Genomic DNA, 12,038 nt, shown 5'->3' on the forward strand with positions numbered 1-12,038 from the left:
ACAGTCAGGCACGTCTCTGGGCCCCTCCACTACCAGGAATCTGGGGCCCCAGGCCTGGAAGGGGCACTGAGTTTTCCAGAGGGGACCACAGCTCCTAGCACCCCATGTCAACAGGAAGTCCATTTCCACAACGGCATGACTTTTGATATTTATATTTCAAAAAACTACCTAAGTCTCTTCACTAAAAATTTAAAAAGCGTTTTAAACTATAAAATACATTATGTGATAAACACATTTGCGGCTGCTGCTGCTGTTAAGTCACTTCAGTCGTGTCTGACTCTATGCGACCCCATAGACGGCAGCCCACCAGGCTCCCCCGTCCCTGGGATTCTCCAGGCAAGAACACTGGAGTGGGTTGCCATTTCCTTCTCCAATGCATGAAAGTGAAAAGTGAAAGTGAAGTCGCTCAGTTGTGTCCGACTCTTAGCGATCCCATGGACTGCAGCCCACCAGGCTCCCCTGTCCCTGGGATTTAGGCAGCCGCAAAAAGATAAAGCAGTAAAGCCTCCCACTCCCAGAGGCAATCACTGCTTACTACTTCTAGTACTGCCTCCCAGAAAATGTCTGTACGTACAAACATATTCATACACACGTGGACACACAGATGTCCTTTTCTGCACAAACAGGGCCACACTCTCCATGCTGTGCCGCTTGGTGCTTGGAGAGACATCCACCTTGATCTAGCAGTGGTTGTGTGGCATTCCATTGCATGGATGCACCTTAATTTTAACCAATACCCTCCTAACAAACAGTTAGATGGCATCTAATTTTCCCCTAATACAAACAACGCTTCAGCAAACATCCTGTTACACACAGATTCCTGTGCTCTTCTGTGACTTTTTGAGCATCAATTCCCAAGTGCAGAACTACAGAATCCATGTTTAGATAAATGCTGCCAAACCATTCACTCAAAAACTATCTAAAAGATTTGGTGATACCCCCATATGCTTGTCAACAGAAGATATTCTGAATCTTTTCAACTTCTTTCCACTCAACAAAAATGATAGCTTGCTATTTTTTCGAAAATGTAGTTGGCTCTAATTTACATTTCACTGATTGTTAGTGAGGTACACATGGTAGAAAATCTTAGAAATCATTTTAATTCCAATCTTCCTTGGAGAGATATGTCAGAACACTTTTCATGTACTCCTGAGAATACCAAACTCCCTTTGTCTCTTAGGGATTAAATGAGTCAGGGAGTCAAGAGCATGAAGTATGAAGTAAACTTCAAAGTAATTATGATTATTTCTAATTATAAAAGTAATAAGCTCTCAGAAAAAGAATAAATCTTTTTAAAATAGAGCAGGCATCATTCTCTTAAGATACAGTCATCCCTCGGTAACCACGAGGATTGGTTCCAAGACCATCATGGATACCGAAATCTGAGGGTGCTCAAGTCCCTTATGTAAAATGGTGTAGGATTTGCATGTAACCTAGACGCATCCTCCTGTACACTTTAAATTCTCTCTAGATTATTTATAATACTTGATACAATGGAAATGCTATGTAAATAGTTGCTGGCACACAGTAAATTCAAGTTTTGCTTTTTGGAACTTTCTGGATTTTTTTACTCTCTGGAAGGTTGAATCCACAGACACAGAACCAGCAGATATGGTTGGCTGACTGTAGTCTCAAGGCCTTTACTTGTCTCAATCATGAGACTTCAGTCTAAAACACAGCCACAGGCCTTGTCTTATGGTTGGGTTTCTTCAATGCAACTGACCAGAATGTAAGCATAGAGGGCAGAGCTGCCAGTTTGCAGCTGAAACCCCGGTGCACAGCAGTGTCTCAAGAAATGCATGAATTACTGCACAGAAGGATGGACGGACAAGCAAAACGTGTTGAGGCATGGCCAAAAAGAGACAACAATAATTCTCCTGGTACCTTGGCAACTAATACTGAAGGCACTTATACCTCAGGAGATTGTTCCAATGTATGTTTTTTTTAAGTTTCTGGCCACTCCACGCGGCATGTGGGATCTTAGTTCCCTGACCAGGGATAGAACCTGTGCCCTGTGCATTGGGAGGGCTGAGTCTTAACCACTGCACCACCACGCAAGTCCCTATTCCAGTGGTTTTGATACTATCTACAGAGTTACGTGCATGGTCTCTTATGCGGGCGACCACAAAAGAGAAGATGCCTTCCTGGATGTGTACATTCTGGCATACATTTGTCAAGTCTGCGTCAGACACTAGCACAGTATTAGCTCCTCACACACAAATCAGAGAGGCTCCGGGTACCACCTCTAGAATGAAACACCCTGAGCCCTGCACCTCCAGCTCTGCCAATTCCCTCTGTGACACTTCACCTCTCTGAGCCTTGGGTTCTCATCTGCACCTTGGGAGAGCGGATGCAGCTACCACATCACGGTGTTGGAAGGACTCAAGAAGATTCTCGTACTTTCAGGGTTTAGCAAGGCACTCAGTAAGCGGGACCCACTGGGACGTCTCTGAGAGCTACAGCCAACCCTGAACCATACCAAGCATGAGGCCTGCTAGAACCTGACCAGTCCGAGAAGAAAAGCCTGAACAAGAATGAGCCTACCTCCCAATTGCATCCCACATGCCGGGCGGATGATTTTCCAGGGGGCATCCAAGGTACCTTGGTTTTCACCCGGACACTCCGCCGCACATTCACGGTGTCCCCTTTCATTCCGCGCTTATGAGATTTCTGTGGAAAGGGACAAACCCAGGGTCACTTCCCTACACAGCTGGCCGTGGCGTCACTCTGCAAGTGGCGTCCGCTTCCAACTCTGCAGGGGAGCCTCTTCTGACCAAGGCTACTGCTGCCTTTTCTGGGTGACTGTCCTGCCTACCTTCCAACCAGGCGACTGACCTCTGAAAGTGAGCGTGCTGGCCTCACCCCCCTGGCATGCTCCTACCTGGCTGTTGGTCGCTGACGTTTTGGAGAGTTTTTTTATGTGGACGTGGACAGGGGTGTTCTCATCCACGTGAACATGTAAGGGGGGAGTTGAAGAGCGGTCCTTCATGGTTCGCTTCTGGCAGGCGGGGGAGGACAACACAAAAAAGGTTGATCTGCGGATGAGTAAACTGGGCATAAAAAACGAGCTCACAGCCTCTGGGGGCCACTGAAAGCCTAGCCACCAAGCGAGCAGGACAGCGACCAGCACTACTGGCATGCGGGCGGGAAACAAGGCGGGTGTGCCGTTCAGCAGGCTCATGCAGAGATGCCAACTGAAGAGCACTGGGGAGACCCAAGGCTGCCCAAGCACAGGGGCTGAGCAACCCGCGAGTTCTAAACAAGAGCCCCAAACCCAAGGCCCCGGGGGTCCTCAGAGCTCCATCTCTTTGCAAGCCTGCTGGAATGCACGGGCTCCTCCTGAGATGCAGTCCAGCACAGATGGAAAGCGGGTGAGGCCGCCACGCTGGATTCTGAACGGGGCATGCGGATTAGCACAAGAAATACACAGAAGGGTTAGGGTGCAAGGCACGACAAGCAGCAGGCAGGTAAAAGATGATCAAGACAGAAAGCTGGAAGAAATGCCGAGATGAGAAGGTTGTACAGATTCTAAAGACAACATAAACAGGGCCAAACACAGACCCCCTTGCCCACCAGCAGCTCCTATCAGTCCCCGTTTTTACATTTTTTTCCTTCTTTCTTTTTGGAAAATTTGTTTTATGATTTTTGAAATTTGTCCGAAAAGATTAGGTTAAGACAACCTCCTCACACCCGGCAGCCTTACCACAGGCAAAACCAAATCCATCCATGAGCAGTCTATGTATGAAGGCACTTAACAGAGCACCTGGCCAACGGGGTGCCAGCAGAAGCGTGCGTTTTTCTCTGGCAAGGCCGCAGGTAGAGGGACTGCTCCGAGCGCAGGTCACCTACCGTCACGGTAACACTGGGCGCGCCACAAGGTGTCCTCAAGACCTTTTTCTGCGTGAGACTCGTTACTCCGTTCTTTCCACACGATGGAAACCTGTACCCAGGCACAAGAACCAGATTATAAGCAGAAAACTAGGGCTCTTTTATTTCTTAGCTCTCCCAAAGTTATATACTACATATGGTGGCTAACGAGCTCACGGCTAGGAGAGCCAGTCTGGAATTACTTGGCTCCCTTGACACGAACACCAAACACTCATGGTGTGCCCGGCAGGAGGATGGAGACATGGGGCAGTGAGCATTCGCAGCGCTGGCTTTTTAGCCTGCCATTGTGTCACAGGTATTGTGACCTTTTACTGAAAGGCCCAGCTGTCATCCTTTCAGGAGACAAAAAGCAGACAGCATGTGGCCAACAGTCAACAGAGTAGCCTGGATGAGGATGAGAGTGCCCAGAATACTGCCTGGAACAGTGCTCAGTGAATGACTGACCGGAAACAACAGAGCCATAGGCTCCGGAATAGGCTCTGTGACTCAGTCTAATAAAATTAACCATCAGATATTCAACTAAGAGGATGGAAAATGATTATTACCTAAAATATTTCACTTGCTACCCTTTAAGCACCTAAGAGGTAGGGTTGTTATTATTTTAAAAAATTTGTAATACCACATCTTACTTATACATAAACGGCCCCCTCACCAAATATGCAAATAAAGCAAATTTTGGCAGCAGTACATCCAAGAACTCCAAGACAGGAAGGGACTTGCGATCCATCCCACCGCCTAAAAGACAGACTCCCCCCAAAATACGACCTTGTCCTCATCCTCCATTATTTTGGGGAAAAAAACATACAACATAAAAATGCAATGAAAAATTCTCAAGCACTTTAGCACACACTTTGTTGTATGTATGTCACACCTTGGTTAAAAAAAAAAAAAAACAAATAGAGTCCTACTAATCATCTAGCAAAGGAATTACCAAACCTGGATAGAGAGGTGTTTCTCCTCAGATCATTTGTGAACACTTAAAAGTCAATAGATGTGGGAAAGCTCTTTTTCTCAGTAGGCTTTCCATCAGGGTACCTGGATTCCATCAACATATGGCTAACTGCAGCATCCACTTCTTACATGGTTATTTACTCACACCTAGCCTCCTTTCAAAAAAGATCTGAGCCTAGTATTCCAGTGACAACAATGGTGATCCTATTTGCTACCAGGAACTGGGGCACCTGAGGAAAGAGGGCCAGAGGGAGGCAGAGAGGGTATCATGTGAGTGCATTTTTTTCTCCTTCCTCCTAAAAATTAGTTTTAAATGTTTTGGCCCAGGCCTTCAGTACACAGAAACAGGGAAGCTGAGAAAAGAATCCTTCAGCCAGCCCGGCCTGGGAGCCCATGCCCACGTTTCCCCTGCCCTGTTGGCAGAGGTGCCCCCCACAACGGCAGTACCTGGGGGAGCCGCCTGAGGATGAGGCAGACATGGTTAGGCATCAAAGCCGCAAAGGTGGGCAAATGGGTCAGCAGGCTCTGGCTCAGGGGGACCCAGAGGGGCTTGTCAATGAGAATCTCAGGGGCCCGGCATCAAACGTCCTCTCAGGGGAGGAGGGTGGAAGCTTTAGGGGTGGCTGTTGGATGAAAACTTGGGAGACGCTCCTCTACTGTCCAAGTCGCACAGCAACTGTCCTGCCAAAGTTGGGGGGTGGGGTGGGGGGGGGGGTGGGGAGGAAGATAGGAGAGAGGCTGAGCGACCCGGTGGGCAAGGGCGGTGAGAGCTCTGCTCCCCAGGGAGGGACAATAGGGGGCGGAACTTCGAGGGAAAAGGACCACCACACCCAGGCCCCCCAGCGAGAGGGAAGGTGGGCTGGTGGTCACCAGCGGCGAGGGTAGTGGAAACCTGAAATGCCGGCTAGCGTTGCGAGGAAGTTGGGAGAAAACCGCTAGGCCCCAAGTGGGCCCCAGAGGGCCGGAACCGGCGCTGGGAGCTGGAGGGATATTAGGGGCGGAGCCAGGGCAACAGTCTCCTAGGAGAAGGGGCGTTCCCGACAGAATAGACACCCGAGGAGGCCAATAGCATTTGGAGGAGGGAGGAGCGGAGGCTGCCGGGGCGGGGCAAAGTGGGCAGCGAGTGGGCAACTCCCCGACGGCGGAGGGAAAAAGTGCTCCAGGCGCGCAGCAGCGGCGGCCGCTAGGATTTTAGTATCCGAGTTAAGAGCGGGTTCGACGCCGCGTTGTGGCAGGGAGCCGGGGGCAGGATTCCCCAGGAGGGAGGCCCCCTGGACCAGGGAGGCCCTTCCAAGCCAGGGAGGCAAGCCTCGGGAGGCTGTCCCCGAGGACAGCGCTTGCCTACGAGGAGCCCGGCCCAAATAACCGCCGGGCCGAGGCGCTCCAGGGAGGGCGAGGCGGACGGGGATGGGGGTGGGGTCCCACCGGCCGGGGCAAAAGAGGGTGAGGGCCCAGTCTCCGTCGGCGGAGAGAGGAAGGACGACCACCCACCAGCGGGCTAGAGGGACCCCGTTTCTGCCCATAGAGAGGAGGGCGAAGCCCTGCCGGAGGGCAGCAGAGGAAGAGGTGGCAGAGCGCCCTGCCGGTGTGGCCAGGTGAGGAGAGGCCCGCCCGTTAGCGGGAGAAGGCCCGCGCCGGTGGGCGGGGCGGGGGGGGTTGGCTCGTCCAGATTCTGACCGGAGCGGGACAAGCGTGCAGGCGGGGGGCGGCCTGGGTGGGTGGGTCGAGGGGTGTGGGCAGCAGGACCCAGCGATCCCGACGGAGGGCGCCCCTCCCCAACCCGGAGCGGCCTGGGTCCCGCCTCCCGGCGGCCTCTCACCAGGAGCGACACGGCTGCGCCCAGAATCGCCGCCTTATGAAGTCGTTGAAGTCGGAGGCCAGGGCTGTGCCATGGAGACGCCGCGGCGGATGCAGTCCGGCCCCGGCGGCGACTCCTCCCCGCTTCCGCCTCCTTTTCCGACACCCGGTCGGCAGCTCGCCCATTGGCCAGTTCAAACCCCCCCGGGAGCCTCTCGGGTTTAGCCATTTAGGCCCAGCCCCCGGCGTCACAGAGATGCCTCTCCAGCAGCAGCCTCAGCAAAAGCCCCGCCCTCTTCCGGGCGCCGCGCCGCGTCGCCATGGAGACGCGCGACGCCACCGACGGGCCCGGCCCAGGCTTGTCTAGCCGTTCAAGGCCGAGCTTAACCCCCCCAACCCCCGCCACCGCCATTTTCACCCTGTCGTCCTCGGTTTCTCTCACTCAGGGTAGCAACCAAATTCCAGCCCGATCTCTCTAGTTCGTATTGGGCCACTGGGCTCAGAGTGAATCTGTGAAGTCGCTCAGTCCTGTCCGACTCCTTGCGACCCCCATGGACTGTAGCCTACCAGGCTCCTTCATCCATGCAATTTTCCAGGCAAGAGGACTGGAGTGGGTTGCCATTTCCTTCTCCAGGGGATCTTCCCGACCCAGGGATCGAACTCAGGTCTTTCCGCATGACAGGCAGACGCTTTACCGTCTGGGCTCAGAGAGGGGTCACCAAATATGTTCGTGTGTCCGCAGCTGCTGCGCACTGCTTCTGGAAATACAGCCCTGTCTCTTCCCCTCCGTTGGTGCAGAGATGGACCCCCACTTCTGCACACCACCCAGACTCTCTCGCCATGCTGCACTGTCTGTCGTCGTCCAGGCTGAAGGAAGGGGCTGCGCGTTCCCCTAGATCCTCACCGCCCTCCTGTACACTATACGCCCGCTGCGTGTACAGACCTATTCCGCTGAAGTTCTTGTTGAGTCGCCATCTTCTCAACTATGCTTCACTGTCAGCCAATCGGGGTGGGGGTGGGGTGTCACGTGGCCCATGGAACCACCCTGGATTCTGGAAGACTTGGACATCCTCAGGGCCAGCCTGGTGTCAGTTCCTTAACATCCTCATCTTCGTGACCTTGTGCGCACCTCAGGCCCAAGATCTACACACCGGTCCACCCTAAATCTCAAGTTCCAGCTCCCCTCCCCCTCCAAACAAAACTACTTCTGCCGTCCCCCCCACCCCACCACCAACCCTCCCTGTCTAATGCATAGTCATTCCTTGGTGTTAGGGAGCCATGCACTCCCTTGATCCATTCATTTTCTCCCTGTTAAGTGATGGAGCCCCAATCACTACTTAATCCTACCACTTGAGTGAGTCTCCCCAAAGATCATACGCACAAATCATTTCCTTCACCCTCAGCTGAGCCTTTATCACTGTCCAGCAAGTGTTTACCACACTGGCTTTTCCAAATCTTTGCCTCTTCCCGATCCCATACACCAACTCTCCTTTTTCACAGAGGGGGAAAAAAAGAAACATCCACTGGAATTTCCTCCATCTTCTCTTCACCTTCCCTCACCTTTAACTTCCACCACCTTATCCCCCCACTTGAAAGGAGGTGATGTCATTCTGAGCAGCCCAAGATAATCTCCTTGTTTACAGGCCTAGGTCAAACATCTCAGTGGAATGTCTCTTGCAGTCCCCAGCACAAGAGCTGTTGATCGATTCTCAGTGCTCCCACATTCAATGAACGAACATTAAGTCCCTAATTGTGTGCTAAGCCCAGTGTAAGGAGCACTAAACTAACATGTCCCACTTGGCCTTTAAGGAGCACACAGCCAACCACTTTAGCATGACCAGATGGGATGCTTCCTCCCCAACCACTGGAGGATTTTGCCTGTGGGTTTGTCCCCTACCTACCATCTGAGGAGGGTTTTTCTCAGTTGGTGCAGTTCTTTGGGGCCTTTGTGATAGAGAAGGGTGGAGAAGTCACCCCCTTAATACACACACATGTGCACACACACTCACTAAGAGGTGACAGGGAAGATGAGGAAAATCTTACAAGAAGAGGAACAGAGAGGTATTGGTGGGGTGCTGAAGATGGGAACAGGGATACCTACAGTGTGTGAAGGACGTATGGTTGGGAAGAAAAGAGGGGCTCTATAACTGTGGTCTGGATGTCTGGCCCTTCTGTGGTATTTGAAAAATGCAGGTACAGAATTCGAATGATTCTGATATTTTTTAGCTGCACCATGCAGCTTGCAGACCCTTAGTTCCCCAACCAGGGATCGAATCCACTGCCCCCTGCAGTGGAAGCAAGGAGTCCTAACCACTGGACTGCCAGGAAATTCCCCGATGTCACTTTGGATCTGGATCTGTCTTTTGTGCACTTTCAGTTCAGTTCAGTTGCTCAGTCATGTCCAACTCTTTGCGACCCCATGAATCACAGGACACCAAGCCTCCCGGTCCATCACCATCTCCCGGAGCTCACCCAGACTCACGTCCATCGAGTCCGTGATGCCATCCAGCCATCTCATCCTCTGTCCTCCCCTTCTCCTCCTGCCCCCAATCCCTCCCAGCATCAGAGTCTTTTCCAGTGAGTCAACTCTTCACATGAGGTGGCCAGAGTACTGGACCTCAGCATCAGTCCTTCCAATGAACACCCAGGACTGGTCTCCTTTAGGATGGACTGGTTGGATCTCCTTGCAGTCCAAGGGACTCAAAAGAGTCTTCTCCAACACCATAGTTCAAAAACATCAATTCTTCAGCGCTCAGCTTTCTTCACAGTCCAACTCTCACATCCATACATGACCACTGGAAAAACCATAGCCTTGACTGGACAGACCTTTGTTGGCAAAGTAATATCTCTGCTTTCCAATATGCTATCTAGGTTGGTCATAACTTTCCTTCCAAGGAGTAAGCATCTTTTAATTTCATGGCTGCAATCACCATCTGCAGTGATTTTGGAGCCCCAAAAAACAATGTCTGACACCGTTTCCCCATCTATTTGCCATGAAGTGATGGGACCAGATGCCATGATCTTAGTTTTCCGAATGCTGAGCTTTAAGCCAACTTTTTCACTCTCCTCTTTCACTTTCATCAAGAGGCTTTTAGTTCCTCTTCACTTTCTGCCATAAGGGTGGTGTCATCTGCACTTTATCTTAGCCAAAAGGACAAGACGTGATGGATCATATTTTCTGAATTCAAGCCACTCAGAGCCTGGTCAGCACCAGCCACTTTGTTATTTTTTTTAAGGGAACAACCCAACACTGATGAGGATGTTGGGAAACAAGCAGTCGCATACATCACTGGTATGTTTAAAAACTGATGTAACCTTTTGATAAGATGATTGAGCATTGTACACCAAAAACCTAAAACCCAACATCCTCTTTGAGCCAGAATTTACACACTTGAGAATATATTTTAATGGAATAATCATTCCAAGATGTCTGGCTCTAGATTAGTGATCACATCATCATGATTATCTGGGTCTTGAAGATCTTTTTTGTACAGTTTTTCCGTGTATTCTTGCCACCTCTTCTTAATATCTTCTGCTTCTGTTAGGTCCATTCCATTTCTGTCCTTTATTGAGCCCATCTTTGCATGAAATGTTCCCTTGGTATTTCTAATTTTCTTGAAGAGATCTCTAGTCTTTCCCATTCTGTTGTTTTTGTCTCTTTCTTTGCATTGATCACTGAAGAAGGCTTTCTTATCTCTTCTTGCTATTCTTTGGAACTCTGCATTCAGATGGTTGTATCTTTTCCTTTCTCCTTTGCTTTTCACCTCTCTTCTTTTCACAACTATTTGTAAGGCCTCCCCAGACAGCCATTTTGCTTTTTTGCATTTCTTTTCCATGGGGATGGTCTTGATCCCTGTCTCCTGTACAATGTCACGAACCTCAGTCCATAGTTCATCAGGCACTCTATCTATCAGATCTAGGCCCTTAAATCTATTTCTCACTTCCGCTGTATAATCATAAGGGATTTTATTTAGGTCATACCTGAATGGTCTAGCAGTTTTCTCTACTTTCTACAATTTGAGTCTGAATTTGGTAATAAGGAGTTCATGATCTGAGCCACAGTCAGCTCCTGGTCTTGTTTTTGTTGGCTATATGAGGTTCTCCATCTTTGGCTGCAAAAAATGTAATCAATCTGATTTTGGTGTTGACCGTCTGGTGATGTCCATATGTAGAGTCTTCTCTTGTGTTGTTGGAAGAGGGTGTTTGCTATGACCAGTGCATTTTCTTGGCAAAACTCTATTAGTCTTTGCCCTGCTTCATTCTGCATTCCAAGGCCAAATTTGCCTGTTACTCCAAGTGTTTCTTGACTTCCTACTTTAGCATTCCAGTCCCCTATAATGAAAAGGACATCTTTTTTGGGTGTTAGTTCTAAAAGGTCTTGTAGGTCTTCATAGAACCGTTCAACTTCAGTTTCTTCAGCGTTACTGGTTGGGGCATAGACTTGGATAACTGTGATATTGAATGGTTTGCCTTGGAGACGAACAGAGATCATTCTGTTGTTTTTGAGATTGCATCCAAGTATTGCATTTCGGACTCTTGTTGACCATGATGGCTACTCCATTTCTTCTGAGGGATCCCTGCCCGTTACATTACATATATTTAAGGAAAGATGACTGAGCCATTAAAAGTAGGACAGATCAATTGTTCTAAAGCGTCTGCCTGGAATGCAGGAGACCCTGGTTCGATCCCTGGCTCGGGAAGATCCCCTGGAGAAGGAAATGGCAACCCACTCTAGTACGCTTGCCTAGAGAATCCCATAGAGGGAGGAGCCTTGTAGGCTACAGTTCATCGGGTCGCAAAGAGTCGGACACAAATGAGAGACTTTACTTTCGCTTTCATAAAGATCTCCAAACATACAGCTGAGAAAAATAAAAGGCAAGCTGCAACGCTTTAAGTCAACCATGATGCCATTTCTGTAGGAAAATAACCTGTGTATGTTGATACATGGAGAAGGCAATGGCAACCCACTCCAGTACTCTTGCCTGGAATATCCCATGGACGGAGGAGCCTGGTAGGCTGCAGTCCCTGGGGTCGCTAAGAGTTGGACACGACTGAACAACTTCCCATTTGCTTTTCACATTCATGCATTGGAGAAGGAAATGGCAACCCACTCCAGTGTTCTTGCCTGGAGAATCCCAGGGACGGGGGAGCCTGGTGGGCTGCCGTCTATGGGGTCACACAGAGTCGGACATGAGTGAAGTGACTTAGCAGCAGCAGCAGCATGTTGATACATACATGTAAAAAAAAAAATCTGGAGGACTACACACTTAACTCTCAGGACTGATTATTTCTGGAAGGCAGAGTTAGAGATTTTCACTTGTAAGATGTAAATTTCTATCATGTTTAAGTATTTTTGCAAAGGGATATATTTCTAGTCAGAAAAAAAACAGATCAAAAACTTG

The 12,038-nt window shown here is 49.9% G+C and overlaps 1 protein-coding gene and 1 long non-coding RNA gene across 18 annotated transcripts in view; one reads left to right on the forward strand and one right to left on the reverse strand.

Annotated features, from left to right (window-relative positions):
* Positions 1 to 6,832, reverse strand: part of ODF2 (outer dense fiber of sperm tails 2) — a 29,658-nt gene extending 22,826 nt beyond the window's left edge. For 3 of the 17 annotated variants that reach the window (XM_042245628.2, XM_027966366.3, XM_042245636.2), the window contains exons 1-4: positions 6,659 to 6,832; positions 3,850 to 3,940; positions 2,882 to 2,998; positions 2,545 to 2,670 (exon numbers count right to left, since the gene is read on the reverse strand). In XM_042245628.2, the coding sequence (XP_042101562.1) occupies positions 2,545 to 2,670; positions 2,882 to 2,998; positions 3,850 to 3,940; positions 6,659 to 6,822 (498 nt within the window). In that variant the 5' untranslated portion in view covers positions 6,823 to 6,832. Of the gene's footprint in view, positions 1 to 2,544; positions 2,671 to 2,881; positions 3,051 to 3,849; positions 3,944 to 5,286; positions 5,521 to 6,658 lie in introns of those variants that run through there. The other 14 variants (XM_060411768.1, XM_015094161.4, XM_060411770.1 and 11 more) reach the window with 11 other exon arrangements.
* LOC121818994 (uncharacterized) lies at positions 5,951 to 11,535 on the forward strand. The gene is made up of 2 exons (XR_006059074.2): positions 5,951 to 6,434; positions 7,379 to 11,535. It is a non-coding gene; the product is annotated as an uncharacterized LOC121818994 (long non-coding RNA).
* The last annotated feature ends 503 nt before the right edge of the window (positions 11,536 to 12,038 follow it).

This window comes from Ovis aries, chromosome 3, assembly GCF_016772045.2.
Source record: "Ovis aries strain OAR_USU_Benz2616 breed Rambouillet chromosome 3, ARS-UI_Ramb_v3.0, whole genome shotgun sequence".
Taxonomy (NCBI): domain Eukaryota; kingdom Metazoa; phylum Chordata; class Mammalia; order Artiodactyla; family Bovidae; genus Ovis; species Ovis aries.